The 20,933-nt window shown below is 35.9% G+C and overlaps 1 protein-coding gene across 18 annotated transcripts in view; it reads right to left on the minus strand.

Moving 5' to 3' along the window:
• The window catches only part of GPHN (gephyrin), a 275,747-nt gene that overhangs the window by 78,725 nt on the left and 176,089 nt on the right, over nt 1–20,933 (minus strand). For 11 of the 18 annotated variants that reach the window (XM_040066711.1, XM_040066708.1, XM_040066703.1 and 8 more), the window contains 2 exons: nt 20,117–20,389; nt 13,692–13,826 (listed from right to left, as the gene is read on the minus strand). In XM_040066711.1, coding sequence (XP_039922645.1) covers nt 13,692–13,826; nt 20,117–20,389 — 408 coding nt within the window. Of the gene's footprint in view, nt 1–13,691; nt 13,827–18,742; nt 18,851–20,116; nt 20,390–20,933 lie in introns of all 18 variants that reach the window. The other 7 variants (XM_040066704.1, XM_040066696.1, XM_040066694.1 and 4 more) reach the window with 1 other exon arrangement.

A 20,933-nucleotide genomic window follows, 5' to 3' on the forward strand; every position in this document is an offset into this window, starting at 1 on the left:
ATAATCTGAGACCCTGCCTTTGCTCGATTTATTTAAAGGAAGAGTGCCACAACAGGAGAAATAGCCACAAATATCTATCACTCATTGTGTATCTTAGACTCCTTGTCCTTTCTGATAACATCCTTTATTTGTGCTACCCTAAAGTTTCTCTGCTTACATTCCAACAAAGAAATTGGAACTCTGTAGAACCCAGGTCTTTCAGAAAAGTATTTTCCCATCCACCAAAAAGCCAAACTCCTGTCAGAATTTTTTTCCAAAATCCTGGGCAACATATGAATGGTTCCTAATGGCAACATCTTTTTGATATGATTAAATTATTTAATTCTAAAACTGAATATGTGCAAAACTCACAAAAGAATTTTTTACGGTGATGGTTTAAAAAGGTAGCAAGTACCTTATCCGATGACCTGGGCACACAATGTTGGAATTATGATAATCAAAAGTAAGTGATTATACCACACAGCATCCAAATCAAGTTCAGATTATTTGCTGTACACATAAGAAAACCAAAATTGTTCTCCCACTTGACTACTACTGCAGAGATCAAAAATGTATGGTGAATAAAGAAAACTATTAATATTATTTGTGGAACATCACTGAGTCGGCAAAGAGATGTTTTGGCAGGTATGTTATACCATATATCCCTGACAACTGTGCTGACAAGCATTTTCTGTTACCTTCCACAAAAATAGTTCCTGTCATTTTCTAGCCATGGCCTCTTACTGCATTTAGCTGTAAGTTCCCTTGTGCTTCTAACCTAGTTGCCTTAGGGAATGTGCAGTGCAATGGAGTGAATATCCTCTACTGAATCCCAAATCATGAAACTTGCTTGCATCATATTTGTCAGTGTGACTTCACATACTGTTAATAGATATTTATGTAGTTGTTCCTTTTTAAAGAAGTTTTTGGATGTGAAACAGTGACACACAAGTTCGTACATCCTATGAGAAAATAAGACCTCCCTTGTTTTTCAGTTGTACCTGCCATTACTTCCTTCCAGTTACTGTTTTATCTCTACGTGCAGGGCATCATGCTGAGAAAGGAATGATCAGTTTTGGAAACTTGGAGCATAAATGTACATGTGATGCTCCTACTTCGGTTCACTTCCTTCACCAGAATTCCACAATATACCCTGAAATTGCTCCCCCCACCCCTAAGGGCCATTCAACTAACCAAGGCAAAATATATAAGAAAAATAATGGGATAAGCTCCAGTCCAGCTTGAAGAGGTGTCTTGTGATTCAGTGAAAAGGTAGGTGGATGTATTAAAAAAAACACATGAAAATGATCTGAAAGATAAATGCATTAAGAAGATAAAAACATTAAAAACATACCAGAAGAGAAACTAAATATGAATCAGCATATAGTCAATCAGCCTCCACATGAAGGGGCTTTGAAAGAATACAGCATATAAAGAACAGGGATATTTAGAAGCCATCAGGAATTTGTTATCAAAAGCTTGGGGATTTCTCCAGTTGATAAAGTGCATTCAACAAGAGAAGGAAATCCAGTTGATGAAGAACAACTACAAAAGCTATACCATGCATATTATTGTACCATCGTGTTCCACATAAATGTTCTTGAAATCTCTCACACAAGTTCTCATACTTCATACTAACAGAGAAACATATCTCAAAAGTACAATCCAACTGGCAATGATTTCACATCAGTTGGCCAGGAACAAAAAAATCTTATGTATTGGCCAGATCACATAAGGGAGCTGAATCCAAAGGAGATTTAAACTTAAGAAGATGGAAAATGCCGTTTCTGACCCTAAAGAATATTAATTAAGTTCAAGGTATGCAACAAACTGAAAAGAAGTGAAGGGTAGTGACAGCCAATTAAGGGAAAAAAAAAAAAAAAAAAGAGAAAGATACTGTAAATATTCAAAAGCTGGCAAGAAATAATTTTAATTAATGAAGTAATTACATACTCCTTGTGATCAACTTTGATGGTGGGGACCATGACGGTCAACTTCCAAATATTGTGTAATACAACACTGGTCAAGGTGGCACGTTTTACAACTCTTACTTGCCTAATCAAGAGTGGAAAATTCTGATACAGAACCCCAAACTTCAACTTGAATTCTCTTCCCTGACAAGAATGATGTTCTATATCAAGTGTGCAGTTTCTACTGCTAACAAAGAGCTTAATATATTTTTAGTATAGCAGCAAATCAATTTAAGTTAAAAATGCATTATGTATAACTTTTACATCCATGCATAAAAGATAGATTTGCACTTGAAAGTATTTTTACTTCTGTGGTTTTATGCCAGACAAACACCAATTAGAGAGGGTTTCTTAAATAAATGGGGAATATTTCAAACAAAGGGAATACAGGCTCCTATAACAATGACATACATTCTCAACTAATAAACATATTCATGCCTGTGCATTATACTGCAGTTCGGCATGAAAGTTTTATTAAGGTTGCTGCACTTCTTGATAACATTAAACCTACAAAAGCATAATGCATGTGAGTGCTAATGGATGCCAATAAAACATCATTATACCATCTCAAATTTTGTTCACACTACCCATAGCTTTTTTTTTTTCCCAAATGGGCAGTACTACTCACACTGTTCCATGTACAGATGTAGGAATAAACACAGGGCAGGCGGAACAAGCAGTGATAAAAAGTACTGCAATTTTCTTATTGTTTTCAAACTAGTATCATCACTAGATTGAATGCTCTGTTAACACACATAATGGCAAAGATAATGTTACCATATCCTTAAACAAGAGACTTTGTACACTGGTTATTTTACACCAACATGTGTCAGTTCTTTAAAAATACCTCTTGACTTCAGTGAAATTTAATGTTCAGAAATAAAATCTAAAAGTTGGCAGGTAAAATGCACAGCCAGGGCAAGACAGACTACAAAAAATACAAACATTACATAGTGTGCCTCTATTTGTAGTGACTTAATGTCCTAAATCTCATTTAAACTAGAGATCAGGGCATATGAGAGCTGGATCCTTACTGTCACTATGCAGTGAACAGTTGGACAACTCTCCTGTCACACAGGTGGTTTTGCAAACCCTTCTACCTGCTAAGTGCTGCCTTTCAGACACTTCTTCCTTCCTTTTCTCATAATGCTGTTGCTACCTCCTGCATCCAAGCTACTTCCTACTCTTCTTCAAACACTCTGAGTCCTGCAGCATCATCACTCAAGAGCCACAAATATTACTTTGGTCTATATCAGACCTTTAGTACTCAACCTTTACATCCAATTTTTCCTCAATTCAATACTTTCAATCCTCTCATTTCAGACACATTTGATCACTTTTCCACTGTCTCCTGGCACATTTTACTCCTCACCCATGCCTGCAGCCTCAGTGATTCTCTAGCTTTCTTCACAAAAGAAAACAGAATTTGCACCTCATGGTCCTGGTAGAGTTTTTCAAAACCCAAACACCTATGCCATATATCAGAAATCAGCAAGCAGGAAAGGGTTTTTTTTAAGGAAAAAATAAAAACACCCTAGTTCTGGATGGTGAAGTTCTGTATTCTTTTTATATACCTTTCCCAAACTGACAATTCACTTCTGAACGTGCTATTTTGCCTTGCTGTCCCCTAAGCTGAACTTAAGTTTTAAAAGCTGAAGTAGATTCAAAGTTATAGCACATATAGCGGCAGACACTGTCCTTTAAACACTTTAAGACACTGAGCTAGCTCCTCTCAAAGACAGTTTCATGGTCCTGGAAAAAACTGTTGCACCAATGAAGTCACTTAGAAGTGACCTGATGACTTAGAAGTGACAGGTAGATGATAAAGCAAATCAGGTCTCTGGTAGGTTCTAAAGCAAGTATCTGCTCTCTTTGGTAGGGACTAAAGCAAATACCTGCTCTCTTTGACCACTCTAGCACCAAAATTAAGGGAGAGATGTTTGCATTGGGGCTCAGTGTAACAAGGAAGATCTGACCTTCCTGGAAACTGGTAGGGCAGTGGGACTTTAAAGGAAAGAGGACAAGTGCCTTTAAGGTTTCTTCTCAAACATCTCTAACAGCCTGCATTTTATCCTTTTGACTAGACAGGGCTGTGTTTGGAAAATCTTTGTAAACACATTTTGTCACATGTATTTCCTCACATTCATATATCCTGAGGAGTTCAACTATGAAAAAGGAGCGGAAGGGTTGGTAAGGATATTAAAAAAGGGTGTATTCACTAAAGCCACAGGAAACAAAGCAGTGAGAGGATATCAGAAGATTAAGCTAAGGTGGAAAGATCAGGTATTCAATTCACTTTGCAGAAGCTTAAAACAATATGACCTTTAAGTGGCCAAGTACTAACAATAGCCTGGGAAATGGCCAAGGTCAACCTTTGTCCATACTAACAGTGGTGTTGAGTGAAACCATTGTCCAACAAGGCTGTCTACAAACTTCATAAAGCAAACAACGAGTTGCAAAGAACTGCCCTGCAAACACGTAAAAACTCCTTGCTCAAAGGTGTTCCTCACGTTTTGAAAAACTACATATAAAAGAAAAACAGCAGTCTTAAGAAATAAACTGCAATGGATGGTGCAAATTTGAAAAAAAGCCAGCAGCTGGTTTGAAGTCTTGCCAAATCTGCTTCTTACAGAACAATTTCCATAAATCTACTGTAAGGTAATCAAGAGGGAGGCCCTGTTTCCAACACGGGCATTGGAGACAAATATGTTCCAAGTGTAAGCGCTTTGAATGTCTCACCTCAAGGTTCCCCATTTTCTCATATTTTCTCAATTCTTATTTTCTGTTTCCACATAGATTTTCTCAATTCTTATTTTCTCTTTTTCCACAAAGATTTTCTCCACTATTGCTAGTTTAAATAAAAAGCAACATAATGAAATGTGTGTAGATTTCATTAAATATAAATATCAATAAATGCCTACAGAAATTCATATCCAATAATGTGCAACAATGGCATGGAAGTGATCAGAAATAGAAAAAGCCACTTCCTTTCCTTTCAAACAAGTAAACATACTGTTGAATATTAATTGAAGAAATCAAATTCTACCCTATTCATAAATGGCCCTTATAAAGAGATAATAACATTTTGCCTTTTAAAATGAAACTAACAGAATTTTGGAATGAGTTTGTTTTCTAAAAGATAAAAATGAGGAAGCTTGACTTAGTCAATTAATGAAAATGAAATCTGAAAATTTTTAGGCATCCCTTTTGTCTGGCTGAAGAATGAACACAAAAAAGGATTGGCCTTTTTAAGTTAAAAGGCAAAAAGGCATCTGAGTGCAGACTGACCAATGAGATATGAGATTCTAAAACAAGGCTTGAGACAGCTGTGCAGAAGCGAAAAGCTATTCTTAGTTTGCTGATCCTTGATGGTATCACATATGATACTGTTAAATAATATTAGATACTGCCCAAAATAGGCGTTAAGATCATAGAACCAATAGGTGCCATTTACTTTCCACACCTCTATTTCTTAAAACCTTTTTCAAAGTTGAAACTGGACTTTAATTGAAATGTGCTAGATTGAATTCATAGTTGTTATCTCTGTTCAGCTAATAATCAGCAGGCTCCTGTGATAGTCAGGGGGCTCACTTGCCTGACTGTGTAATAGTCTAGTGCTCCTTAGTGGCTGCTTTTTGCTTTTGCTGCTTGCTGTAGTGCTGTGTAGCCCCATACCAGCTCTGCCCCAGCCAAAACCAGCATAAATGTGCATGAAATGGAGGTGATAATGATGATGATAATGCAAAACTGTAGAAGCATGATACAATATCAAACTGTGACATGCTCGCTTCAACAGCAAGGTAATACAGACTTCAGCATCAGAACCCTCCTTGAATGTCTAACAGACATATTAAGAGTGACAGAGAAAAGGAAGGACATGTACGGATGGGGAAGCACCAGAAAGCATAGTGGAGGGAACACAAAAACATTGATGGCATGCAGATTAATAGTTCATTTAGTCCACAGCACTTCATGCAGCTTCTGGGGATACCCAATCAGTAAAATCAGACAACCTAAAATGATTTACAGACCAAAACAGACTTGAGCTGCTGAGATGAAACTGGAATGATAAAGAGCAGGTTTACATAAGGAGAACACAGTACAGCAAGAAAATCTAACACATTCAAGAGGTGGAACCAGATGGAGAGTCAAATATCCCCTCTACTGCCAGGTTCTAAAGAGTATAAAAGATGCATCCAACACTGACTTAATGGATAGTGGCATAAGAAGGATGTTAGAGAAGGTAAGAGCTGGCGCTCCACATCCTTTCCATCGTTTCAAGCTATCCTGACCAGACCAGCTGGGTACACACACACAGATTCTGGACAGGCTACTGAATGCATGCATCTTTGTGCCCTTGAATACATATATATCAAAGGGTGAATGAAACCTTTTTTGTTCTAAAATAGCATCACCTATATCTCCTATAACATCTGACTTTGCTACACCATCAAATTGTTTAATCTAATAAGAAGGAACCAACAAGAAAATTGCTGTTTATCCTTACAGGTAAAATTTTAAAAGTACTGATTATTTAATCAGAAAAGAACATAGCAATAAATTATGTGGATTATTTATTATGTCAAGAGTCTGTGAAGGAACAGAAGCCCATAGCTGAACTGTTGATTAAATCAAGTTAATGCATGAATGGACTGACACACTGAAGAAGAGGAACAAAAGAAAGTAAAATTCCTACACACATAAGACTACATGAAAATTCAGCCTACACAATGCACACCTTTACTCTTGAAACCATTTTTCATGAAGAAATAAGATTTAGTCAATTGACATATGCAATAGGAAGTAATAGCCCCAAGGAAAAAAGACTGAATGGAGAAGGGAAGTCAATATTTTTCTGGCGTCATCTTCAGCAAGACATAAAAATGATCACTAGTTGCCAACAAACTCAACAAGCATCAGCGACAAAACCAGGACTAGATATATTGAAAATTTAGCCTGCAAACAATTTTGTAGAGTTGCATTTACAGTAATTTCTAATTGATGACACTGGATGTCATGAAGACAGGTGTAACTACATAGCTGTTGGTGAAAGAAACCCAAACCATGAAACAAACTCTCAAACTCTCATCTTGTGTTACATCAGAATTCAAACCAGAGATTTGTTTTGGATAGGAAATGAGAAGATGTCAGTAAGGCTTCTAATGTGAGAAGAATGCACATCTTTCCCCATCTTAAAGAAAAGACAAATTGAAGTTACCAGAATTTGAAAAAAAATACTTGGCCTTGTAAGACAGCATAGTAAGAAATGAAAACTCTTGTTCCCAAAGTTAACTGAAAAAAACATTTCAAGGAGGAACTGACAATGCAGTGTTAGCATACAGAGACTAGAACTCATGCAATGCATGTGTGAGCCAGGATGTATATATTGAAAGATTGCTCTCTTCTGAAGGAATACACATGCAGACTACTTACAATTTGAAAAGAAAAAGTATTTCCAGGGAAAAACTGAGTAACCTTTTTTGACCTGTTTGAAAGTTTCCACTGGACTTAGGAAAAGAATGAAATTCTGTAGCTTAATAAATATCAACTAGTTATTAAGACACACAAATGTAGAGAAATTTTGCACATAAGAGATCCTTTGTATTCAATCTATAACAGGTCTGAAAAGTAGCTGATTCTTTGCAAGAATTGTTCTAGATGCTCTGGATCTGAAGCTAATTCCCAATTACTCGAAAATAAACAGTTCTTCAGCATGACTAAGGGAAGAGAACTATATTTTGGTGCTGCTATACTATTTAATATCAACTCCAGGTATGAAAAAATAAGGTATACTTTATATACTTGAAGCACACATATTCAACAAAGAGAGCTAAGACCAATAAGTAATTCAACTGAAATTGAATGTTCAGCCTCACTATAGCCCTAGTCAGTCTTCTCCAGAGTTGACTTGTTGATGGGTCTATTTTGGTATCAAAAAATACCCAAGACTATCCCTGAAGTTTTTGACCTTCCTTACAAAGTGTAGCTTTCATTTTTGAAATGATTTTAGTAACTATGCTTTATTTGAGGGATTTTTAATATCCCATGTGACGGAGTTGCTTCTTCCTTAGTTACAATGTCTCACTTTTGAAGCTGCAGTATGTTGTTAACTAACAACTACCAGGGTTTGTAACCAAAATGTAAACTAAAACTAAGACTGGCTAGGGATCAATTATCCACTTGTTTTGCCAAGACAATACACTTTAAACATTGAGGGGGAAAAAGTTGACTGCATGAAAATATTCTGGTATCTTAACTAGTAATTGATCTGAAAACCACTGCTGCATTGTATTGAGAAGAACCCGGGAGGGTACAGTAGATTGATGCGCATTAGGAAGCAGCATTCATCTTAAGGCAACTACAGCTACTTTCTACTCAAATATACATTCTATTATCATCTCTTTTTACTAAACATAATTTTCTGTAATCCCGGAATGTGCACTGAAAAAAACTAAGAGGGAATTAAATCCAGAAATAATCATGAAAACACTGGAAATTTCAGCAGGAGCAAGTATCTAACTATGTCTGTGTGTATTTTTTACAAGAAAAAGCAAGAAACCCTTGCAGTGCTTTGAGTGTGATCTCACCTATGTAGATCATCCTAACAATTTAAAATATCCTTTGCACTTTTCCATGCTCCTCAACCTAATCACAACTAAACAGCCATGCCAAAGCACTTTCTACTTGCTCAAACAAGTTCCTAGGAAGAAAAAACTTCAGCTTATGCAAACTTCATAAATAAAAAAGAAATAAAATTCACTTGGAAATTTAGCATATGGTTTCAAACTCTAAAATACATTCACATACTTATCATATTTCATTTTAATGACCACCTTAAGAAGAAAGAGTAAGAATCAAGAAGAAGAAAAAAAATTATACACTCAAATGAACACAAAATATCTACACTGTGGATACAACTACAGCTTGCCAAAATCTTCATCTTCATCTACATCTTCAACAGAATCCCATTATTAGCTAAGAATCTCTGGTAAGGAACTTGATCTTTCTTTTACTGATAAATACTGAATATTTCTACTGAAAAATTTGTAACGACAATAATTAACAAAAACATCTTTCCAAGTCCACCTGCTCTCATCTGCTAATGTATTTACCTCACATTAGCCATTCTATATTGAAAAAACACTAGAGTGAACACATAAACCTTAATTAGGTTTAGCATTAGTTTGTAACTCATTTGATTGTGTGGATGTCAATGTACAATTTAACATTAAAGCTGTGGTTCATGACAGATCATTTTTTGTTAGCAGTAAGCATGAGAAATTATTGAAATAATAATTTTTTTTTCCACAGAAACAGCTTTCATCAGCATTTTTTTCTTTCAAAAAAGTTCAAAGTATTTTTCTAGGCTATTTCATTTCAGAAATTCTCTGCAACTGGAACATTTACATAAATTACACGTGTCATTCTTTCTACATTGGGAATATTAGGTCTTTAGGGAAATGTCTGCTTATGAATGATAAACAGTTCCTTGTATGAGACAGAAAGTAACAGAAAGCGACCACCTAGCAGAATTAAATGTACTGTTACAAAGAAGGTGTTGATGGATGGACCAGGAGATAGGTGAGATGACTGTCTTGCTAGACTTGAAAATAATTCTGAAAAGTAGCTTTGCTTGCTCATTTTGGCTGTAAGATAGAGCCTATAAACTTTCATTACATAGGAATCAAAAGTTATCTATTGCAACTACAAATTTGTAGGGATCTAATTTACTGCTTAGGGGTTTGTCTGGTTCAGTGTAACCAAACAATGGATAGCTCGGGAAGGGACAGTAAACTAGCAAGTAAAGTAGAGAGACATTTTCTCTTAAGTGAAATATAAGGACTGAAGGGAATGAAATAGCAAGATGGAAAAAACCCCTCTCTCTCATCTTAAATGTACTATAACAAGTTCCTTAGGGTCCTTCATGATCAAAGATAACATTGAAAGAAACTTTGCACATTGAAGTGAAAGAACTGAACATCAGTGAGACTGGTGATCTTGCAAAGTGAAATAACTTTGAACATCTCTTGTCACTGAAATGAATTCCTGGCGATAATTAAAAACCTGTCCTTGGTCTTCTAAATCTGCTTCATTTGACACATAACACTGCCAAAAAATTAAGTACTGATTACATCGTTTATGTATGGGAGAAGTGAAGACTTCAACTTGAAAACTGCAGTTAGTTCTTTTATACCAATATGAACCCCTTAAGTGTCGAACAAAATTCAAAGTTTGAAATAATGACTCAGTCATTTGCTCCGGATATATTCTTTTAAATTATCTGAAGTTATAGATCAAAAGTTTTATATTGTAAGCTTAAAAAAGAATCAACATTAATGCAAATAGAAAAAAAAAAACCCAACAACCTCTCCATATTTGTAAAAGTATTTTACCCAGGTACACATTGCTTTTGTGTCTGAAAAGAACATTGCATTTTACTTCATGAAAATGCCAATGACAAACACAGACAAAAACACGGCGAGATCTTAGAATCTGAGCAGCTACCGGAATGATAAGAAAAACTTGTAAGCCACACTTTGTCGTCCTAAACCTCTGTCATGTGAGTATTCAGCAAATGCATCTAACCATTTTAAGAAAGCTGTAAAACTTTTAAACAATCAAAGCTATATTGACCAAGATAAAAATATGTCACAATCACTATAAACTTTATGGTTGAATGACTTAAAAAGGGAGGATTGTTAGCGCAATTCTCCTCTGAGTAAAACTTAGACTGTCTCTATATATGAATCCATCTACTACAAATATGGTTTAAATGCTTTTTGTGCAGCGGTTGATTTTGTTTGAAACTCAAATACAATTTAGAGAACAAGAAAGGTGTTCTACAGAGATTTATTAAAAGTTAAAAAACCCTGGTGTGCTTAGTCTTGGGGACGTACCTGATCATTGACATAGAGAAGTCCCTATGGCAATTTGCCTTAAAAAGTTCTTACCTCCCAAGAAATAGAATTACTTCTTTTACAAGGAAATTACATTTGTGGAGATTGATTGAAATATCCAGGTTCCATCTCAGTATTTATTATTTAGTACTTTGTTAGAAAAGAGATTTTCAGAAAACATGGATGGTAAGTTGTAAACAGTAAAGCAACTTTGCAATTAAATGTTGTATTTTGTCTACATGACCTGGCTGTTTACATAAACAACACTAGGTTTTCCAAAATATGATTATGAAAACATAATCTTCTAACATATCAATGAGGAACATTATTAACGTGTTCTCCCATACCTTTTCTCCAATATCCTCATGCATTAGTAACCTGCTACTTACATGCACTTAATAGAGGTGCTCCCATCATTGCTGAAGCTTGATTTTTTTTTTTTTTTCTGAGACACACAGAGCTTTCTGTTATTCAGCAAATTCAGTAAGAGGGTTCATGTACTCTTAGGACAAAAAAATACAACAAGAAAATGGTACAACAAAATAAACTGGAATATGCAGTTGACAAAGAAATATAGTGCCACTTGCTCTGTGGCTAGACCATCACTCCAAAAATAAGTGTAATCAAAGAAATAATTGTTTTCACTGACAATTCCTCATCTTTGTTTCATGTCATCTATATACGTTTTGGAGCCCTGAAATGAGTTCCTAAACCAGCAAATGAGCATATTAAAAAGATACACATTGCAGATTAAAGAAGCAAAATAAATAACCTTGGAACATCACCTGGATGCTGAAGTTCAGTTTACTTTTATTCTTATTACTGTGTGGGCAAGAGGCCAGTATAAACTTAATTCATACTGCATTATTAGAAAGCCAGGATCCAGAAGGAAAAGCAGAGTAATTGAAGACATTTAGACACATGATAATCTTGAAGAATCTAAATGAACCATATTTCTTGATAAATTCAGATGATGTTTGAAAACTTGAGAATATTGTAAAGGACTGAACAAAAAGATTATGGGTAGTTTCTTTGGGTTTTTTGAAAGTAATACATAAAATGAACCAAGAACTCTCTAAGTGGTAAAGAAGCTTATGTGCAAAACCCAACCTCTAAGTAACAGGAACAGATGACATCACCCATCAAGTTTATTTTCCAGTTGGGTGTTTTTTGATTTTTACCTTTATTAGCTTGTAACAAACCACCATCAAATGTATCACAGAAAATCTAATCTAGCTAGAAGTTACGTGGCAATTCCTGTTATAAAAGTGGTGTGGCCTCACACATTTTGAACAAAACCTGATTTTGCAGTCATACATGAAAAGCAGGTCTCAACATGAAATACCAAAGCATGATCTAATTATGAAATGAGCTCATCTCCACTAATTGCCCAAACACAGTTTCAGATTTTCAATCTCTTTCAAACGTCTAGTACGTTCCTTCTGTAATCTCTGAATCTATCAAGACAGTCTAGAGAACTGCATTCTGCTTCATATTAACTTTACTCCTTCCCATTGTGATAAACTTCCTGAAAATATATAGGTATCATCTAGAACTATTTTTCATCAGAGCTGTCTCTTATTTATGCCTGTTACTGGTCACCTTTGGTCTTCTTTGGACAATTTTGTTTTATCAATGGGCATAAGACTCTGCAGTTTCTCTGTTTTGTCCTGCTCTTCTGCTCTGAGCATTGTAAAAAGCTCCATGGTTTTATTTTTAAGCCATCAGATAAGATACAATTTTTAAGGAAAAAAGCGAAGGAGAAGCTTACAGATAGAATTCACTGAACAATCTTGAGAAAAGTAGACTATATAATGAAGCTCATGTTTGCTGTCCATCAGAATAATTTTGATTCTATTACAGTGAAGGTAAGTACTGCAAACAATCCCACAGGTTAAACCAAAATATTTCTATGGGTGGTTGCCCATAAATCTTGTTTGCTGACAAAAAAGTATGAGACAGTAGGAGAGAAGAACTAGCAGATGCTGGCAATCATTTTAGAAAGCAGAATAATCTTCAAGGACCATGAGTTAGACAAGGAAGAATGTTATTATTTGCCATCTGCTACTGGTTTATTAGTATGTCAGCATCTGGTGCCACAGAAAGATCTTTGCGATGTGAACACACAAAGTAAATTTGGACAGTTTTCTTCTGCTGAAAGGAATTCCGCTGAAGGTAAACATTACAGACCTTGCCACTGGTCAATTTGCTCAGTTTTTGATGAATGCTATTTAAAGCTTGATAAAAAGTAAACATATAGAGTTCACCTCAATGATTAAATAGTACAGTCTAATCACTAAGAACTGAAAAATAATCCCATAAGGTTGGCATTAAAACTTTCTTTCTATTCAGTTTGGCTGTTTTTTGTTTCCAAATGTCAGGCAGCAAATATCTAAGTTTGAGCAAAGCCAGATGGTTTGAAAGTCTTACACTGAACAATAATAAAATGGGGGCACAGATCTGCCCCAGCCCAGGCTAGAAATTTGAGCATATATTTTTTTTGACAAATTACTATTTGCTTAATGTTATTACTCAGTGGCAGGATTATCTATGTTCCTGGGGATACTGAAGGATGCTAAATACATTCAAGGTGCTAACAATCTCATATTCATGATCGGTATTGCAAGAGATAACATGAAACTTCAGTAACCATAAGGTGTTGGTGGACCCACAGGTTAAACTGTGCAACAGTACACACGGAACGAGCTACGCTGTCTTGCATTTATCTACTATGTAGAATGACACAACCCTTGCATGCGAACCAACCTTGTTCAGCAGAGGCAATACATTAATCTGATCGATTACAGGGCTGAGCACGGAGCTTGCAAGGCATAAATGTACTTACTTTTGGTGTTGGGCAGGATGCAGTGGAGAGGCGAGAGGTGGCTTGGGCACGAGGAGATTCTGAAGGAGTAGTACTGAGGGAGGCTGTATCACGTGGGAGAACCTGAACGCCACGAGAGATGATGGAATCTGGAATCTTAAAAAGAAGAGGGATGGAATTATTAGCAAAAAATATACTGTATGTAAAACTTACTCAGAACCTTACCTCAAAAACATAGGAATACCCCACTCCTCAGTTTGGACACCTCCTCATACTCAGTGCTTGGCAGTGGTTAATGGTGTACTCTCCTAATTTCAGTAACAAATAACTACACAAATATATAATGTCACATTCTAACTGAAGTAGCACAGAACATACTAGCTGTCCTGAAAAAACTATGAATCAAACACACTATAACAGGAAATAAGAAGAAAATAATGGTTTCCTCTTAAACCTTTGTTTCAAACCCAAAAATGACCAACTGTGATTTCTACCATGGCACGAAGGGAGGCAGACTTTCTATTCACCAACTAGGGGGCAATATTCTGAAAAGAAAACCATTTGCTAGAAATTTACTGAACCCCTTTCTAAAGAAATGTCATGCAGTGAGAAAATGTCTCACAAGAAATGTCATGCAGTGAGTAAATACTCTATTCCATTAAGACTTTATTTCAGCTACAAAAATTCTCAGTGTAAGGTTTGTGCTGTAAAAGCTACAAGCCTCTGAAGTGAATAAAGACAAAAACATTAGAACCCACCATCCAATGCCAACTCTTGGTTTAAAATACATTCTGAAGGGGAAAAAAAAAAAAAAATCCATCATTTCTTACTTCTCACATAATATATCAGAACACTAGCTAGGGAAGCATATCCCTCGTGATGAACAACTGGCAAACTGGTAACAATGGATGAGGAAAAGGCTGAGGCAATCAACAATTTTGCCTCAGTGTTCACTGGAAACCTCTCTTCCCATACTTCTTGAATGGACGGACCTTAGGGCAGAGGGACAATTGAGCCTCACTCTAAGGGACAGTCAGGTTCATGACCACCAGAGGAACCTGTGGAACCTGAACATACATAAGTCTATGGGACTTGGTGAGATTTATCCCAGTGTCCTGAGAGAGTAGACTAATGTCGCTGCTACACCACTGCCCATGGCCTTGGAAAAGTCACAGCAGGGAGGTGAAGTCCCAGGTGACTGGAAGTAGGGAACATTGCAACCATCTGAAAAAAGGGTAGAAAGGAGGATCCTGGGAACCAGTGACCTATCAGCCTCATTTCTGTGCCTGGGAAGATCATGGAACAGATCCGCCTACAAGCCCTGATAAGGCACATGGAGGACAGGGAGGTGATTTGAAGCAGCCAACATGGCTTCACTGAGCGAAAATCCTGGGAAAATTCTATCACAGCTAACCAGAAAATGTAGACAGATCTTTGAAGGAATATATATACACAAGCACATTTAAAGATCTTTCTCCTCATTAAGAGTTTCTTCATTCAGCCTGATGTTCAAGTTCTGAGAGGACCGTCAGAAGACCCCCCATATCTGGGGGAAATGGCAGTAGCAGACAATAAAAGGAAGCAAGAAAGGAAAATCCAGTGACAAGCCAAATCACAAATGTTGGGAATTTCCAGACAGGATTTTTTAATAAATGGAGATGCTGTTACCCAGCATCTAAGCATTTTGAGCATTCTTGCCTACTAAGACTTTAGGGCAGATAGAAGCCACTGGAAAGTATGTCCTTCCAGGAACAAGCTTGAATCCTAGCTTTGGCATGTGTTACATTATTAGAACATTAAGAGAGCGTTGTTGCTTGCTCCAGTGTAGGTTAAACTGACCAGTCTTAATACTTGCATCATTAAATACATGTAATTTCCCACTCCCTCAACTTCCTTGGTTCTCCTCTATAAATAATGACTATGTCTCAGTTAGCAACCTTGACTTAGAAATACAGGGTATTACCTAGAGGATCTTATTTCACCATAGACCCTCCTCCTCATCTTAAGAATTTCTTTTGTTTCTAACTTGTTTCTAACTTGTGTGAAAGCAGGCTTTATTCTCAGAGTGCCACCAACTGCCTCCTTTCTGCTCTACTGTGTTTCTAGATGAACAGTGGTTTTTGCCAGTCAGTTTCTGCCAGCTCTCCTCACAGGATTTTTCAAGGCTAAGCATCTCATGCTACAATTTCCACTGTAAATTCTGAAGTCAGCAGAGTTTTTTTTCATTATGGACAACTATGCTGGGAATATCTTCCTCTCCAGAAACAGTGCCTAACTGGCATATGGAATACATGGAGTATTCTTATTCACAAATCACACCTCAGAGATGTGTATTAGAGTTAAACTGAATCAATGATATTCCAAATGCTCAAATGGTTTGTAGTCAGAAGCCTGATTTCCCTTCTGTTCCCTTTTTCTCCTGAAATCCCATCTTCAATTCATTAAAGCCCACAACAGGCTGACAATCTCCAAGCTTTATATCAGCATAGATACTCCCTACAACATTTAATACTTCTTTTTAATGTCATGCCTAAGGAAAATACAGCAAAAAAATACACTTTGAGAAAGGCATAAAATAAAAAAAGACAAAATCAAAGAAAGAATAGTTTCAAGTCTTCAAATAAGATACCTTTTCTCTACTCACTTTTGATAAAAAGCTGCACGGATCTTGATGTGATTGTGTACACGTCTATTACCCCTTTTGTGCACTCCTAGACCCCACAACACAAATAAAAATACTGCTTTTGTAAGTGATCTTCATTCAGTTCTCCCTAGGTTTACTCTGGGTACTCTAGAATAATCAGATACTTCATACTGTCTTATAGCCCTTCAGGCTATAAGAAACTTTTTTTTTTTTTTAATTTCCCACCATATTGATCAATCACTGCTTCTACAATTTTATTTGCTATCATCTTTTTGTAATAAAAACCTCTCTCTGTAATAAAGTGACTGAGACAATCCCAGTTTCTCCTGAACTGCATGTGTAGTACTAATTTTTGCCTGTGAGAAAATGAATATTTAAGTAAAATTTCAGCCGTGATATTAATCTGAAAAGAAAGCTGAAGATAAAGGGAAAAGATGATCTGAGGTACTTAATTTCAATGAGAATTATTTCCAAATCACTACCTTTACATAAAATGCAATTACCAGAAAATAATTCATATACAAACCTATCTAGATGCTAGAGAAAAATTTCTCACTGAGAACATAAAGTTAGTTCACAGTTACAAATCTTGCCCTTTTTCTAACATGAAAGTGGATTGTGCTGTTTTGCTAAAAGTACTTTGAACCACTACAACCTGCTGAACCACGGGAAGGTACTAGTGTGTCTATCCCATTAATAGAAACACATAAAAATACAATGTGACATGGGGAATTTCTCATTTCTCTCATCTACATTTTGAGAGTTTTTGAACTTTAATATTAAAAATTAAATTTAGGCAATATGAGTCTCTAATCAAGGCAATTTCTTGTTAGTGCTGTTAAAGAGGTTAAATAAACCCATGAGAAATTTCTGTGTGTCCTGGTGCACAGAAACCTGAAAGGCAGAAACTGAAGGGCAGGAATATTACTGCATTTGAGATACATTGTTCTTTCAACTTTCACTAAGTCACACTGAGCATTTGTTTTGTCTCCCTAATATGTTTTATGCATTTTTCAGTTTCAAATAAATTGAATACAGAGTAGGGATCTCAAAACTTTAAATAGGGTACAATAAAATTCTAAGTTCTTAGTGAAAGTAATTTTACTTGCACTACCTTGAGTGGAAAACCTGCTGTAACATACTGACAAAGAAAATAATGAGAAATTAATGAAGTGACAGAGAAAGATATTCACCATATCCATCAGTCGCTGCTTCTACAATTATCTGACCTGACCCTTCTCTGACATACTTTTATTTTAGTTTAAATATTTGTGTTTTCATCTTAGAGAACTTCGACAAGAGCATTGCCAAGAAGAGGAAGGAAAAAGTATGAAAAAATAAGCAAAATATTCTTTTGCTTAGAACTGAAACAAAGATTGACAATGATGGTGAGGTAAGAAAAGAATCTTTGGCAATAGGTGGCAATTACCATGACTGTTATAGAAGAGAAAAAAATGTCTTAAAAACATACAAAAAGGACAGCTTAAAAACCCAATAACCTGCCAAAAAACTAACCACTTTCTGCTCTGAGTTTGAAGATCTGGTTTGGATTACAGAATGCATAAAACAATAGCTCAAGAATAATCTGCAAAGGAAGACAGAAACATGTATGATAGATTAACAGTGTTCTTCATAGATGCTAAATTAACTGGTCTACTGACAGTGAGGAACATGATGCAAATTCTAGTTTAGCAACCTCAACTCCAAAAAGCAAAAAAAGAGAACACACAATGGGTGTATGCATGTTTGTACATCTACCATAGCTTTTCAAGAGACACAGAATCACGTTTAAAATACAGAGGTGTGAGACTACATAACTGATGGTTTAAATTACTATTTGCCTAAGGGAACAGGTCCTTTTTAACCATTCATTGAAATAGTTTTCTACTATTCACTAAAACTCAGTAATTTATAATAAGTCCCCTGCTTCCTGACTTTTTTGAGAAATTTTACTTCTACACAGAAAACAAAAATAAGGCAGAAACTGCAAGTGATGAAAGCAAACTATGAACATCCAGTGCAAATGTTGTGTTGACAAAAAAACTACTGTTAGAAAAGCAGCAAAACAAAACAAAGAGGAAAAAGTTACCATTTCATAGCTCTAAAGCAGTAATTTCAGAAGATTACTTTAATTATATTCAATTATTGAGTATATTAGTTGATAAAGCCAATGACTAATCAGAAACATAGGCTTTATAGCAATTATCTCAGCAGTAAATGATTCAAAGTGACAACACGCATGACCTTTACCTTCTTTAGCCCTTTATCTTAAACAGATATTTTCTGTAATGTGCGCTCTCAAAGATAGCACTGATGTGTCTTTGTTAGAGGAAAATAAGTAACACTGTCTGTTCATACATAGACTAGGAGGCAGGCAGAGCATTTTTAGTTAGTGTTAGTGCAAAAGCCTCTTGGAAGTATCTCTTACCAGCTCTCCTGCACTGCCTGCTGCATGATGGCAATAACTGATGACACCAGGGATGGGCTGTTGACCTTTAGCCATGAAAACAGCTGGACTGGTATAGGATGGATGCTTCTAATGCACAACACATAACAGCTATGAATACAGTGACCGGAAAACATGAAACTCTACAAGCAAATGACCAAAAATGAATGAGGTGAAAATAACTGTGACACTGAAATGCCAAGCTCATATGAAAACAGCCAGTTGAGATCTCAGGTATTTCCTGCCTTTAAAAATGGCACACATTTTTTATCTTTGCCTGCATCAAAAGAAATTAAACCGTTTACAATTTGCATTAATAAAAACTGATACTTGCAAATGATAATTACCTTAATTCATCCCTGCAAAGACATATGTAATCAGGATTTTCTGTATATTGGGAGATGATCTCCAGCTGCAGCTGTCTTAGAAATGTCAAGATGTCTCAGACCTGAATTCACATTTCTGGAGTTAGAATGTTTCTGCTTTGGTTTAGAAATTGTTTAATATAATTTTGAGTTACTTAGACTTTCAATTCTCATAATAGGAATTAAAAGCACAACTTGTGGAGTAGATATAGAACAAAGCAGTTTGGAAAAAGTTTTCCAAACACGCAGGGATACATTATCTTTCTATTCAAAAACTGAACATGTAAAACTGAGGTAAATATTTATATATTGCTTCAAATGGTACAATAATTCTTGGGAAAATATTCAAAATTTGTATTACAATTATTTACAAGTGTTACCTCATTTCTTCTTTTGGAGTCTCCAATTTATTATTTTAGCTTGAGTAATGCTGATCTATGATTACTAGTTAAAGCAAGGCTATAAAGACATTATGATATTTAGTTTGTTGCAGAATTTCACATCTCTTATGCAGACATTAGCACTGGAATACAGTAAACTGGATAGCTTATTACTTAAATTGTAACCTGCCTGTCACACTTTTATCACGGTTTTCAGAAACTAAGGTTTTCATTTCAAATTAGATATTACGGGTTGCAAAATTTTGTTGTGAATCGTTAACATGCCGCCTACTGGACTTTGCATGTTCAGGCGTATGAATATTGTGAATTTAAAAAATCCACTAAAACCAGTCTGTCACATCAGAATGGTAGCATAAAACATATGTTAACATCAAGATAATAAATGATATTTCTCCCACCAGAATTTTAAATAACCTACCAAAACAGAATTCGTATATTTTTACGAAGCTCTACTTCTACAAAAATCTACCTGAAATACATCAGTTTGACACAAAGACATCAATGTATAGTCTTAACATGCAAATGAATATTGGTGGAAAGTGCCTGAGACAGAAACTAAAGGGTCTCTTAAGGAAAGAAGCCAGACTCACCTTAGCTGCAATGGCTGCTGCTGTTATATGTGAAGAAGAACTGTCCTCTGTTGAAGCAACTCCGCTATCCTTCTTCTCTTCCTCCTCTTCCTCACACTGCACTCCTTTGTCTTCTGTCTGTTTGTGAGGGCTGGTGGTTGGAGGAGGAGAAAGAGGAGGTGGTGGTGAAGGTAGATCTTCAAGCTCATCGTGTACCTCCTTTACTTTTACAATGGCATCCCGCAAAAGATCAATGGCGTGAGGTAGGGCTGGCAGTATAAACTGAAAGCATTCCTATGCAGAACGAGAAGAGAAGCCACTATGAAAAGTTCCCTGCACATGCAAATATGAGTTTACTTTTTAAATACACTTGGGATTTAGATGCATCTTTTCACCTGATCATAAATAAAACCTACCATGTGCTGTGCAACTGCTCTTAAAAGATGAACAAACTCATATATGGTGGCAATTCTGTAATTTTTTGCCTTTTTTCATGTAAATACAGTAAATTGCACAACAGGGCTATTGCAGTGAAGCTAATACTGAAAACAAGAGTTACATTTCTGTGAATATGTAATACAGAAAACAGTTCACAGCAACTGGCAGAATGCTACAATAATGCACAAGAAAAACATTAACTATATCCCTGCAGGGATATTAGCTTCCAATCTTTCCTATTATGCTCCCTCACAATTAGAGAACAATTGATAAGGGTTTCCATAATTATACTTTCATATAATTATATCCTTTATTATTCATGGACTTACTGTATATACTGGAGGAATGAGAAACTACACTAATATTATAATGCCATGTAACAAAAAACCCCACATAAACA

This window comes from Hirundo rustica, chromosome 6 (assembly GCF_015227805.2).
Source record: "Hirundo rustica isolate bHirRus1 chromosome 6, bHirRus1.pri.v3, whole genome shotgun sequence".
Classification (NCBI taxonomy): domain Eukaryota; kingdom Metazoa; phylum Chordata; class Aves; order Passeriformes; family Hirundinidae; genus Hirundo; species Hirundo rustica.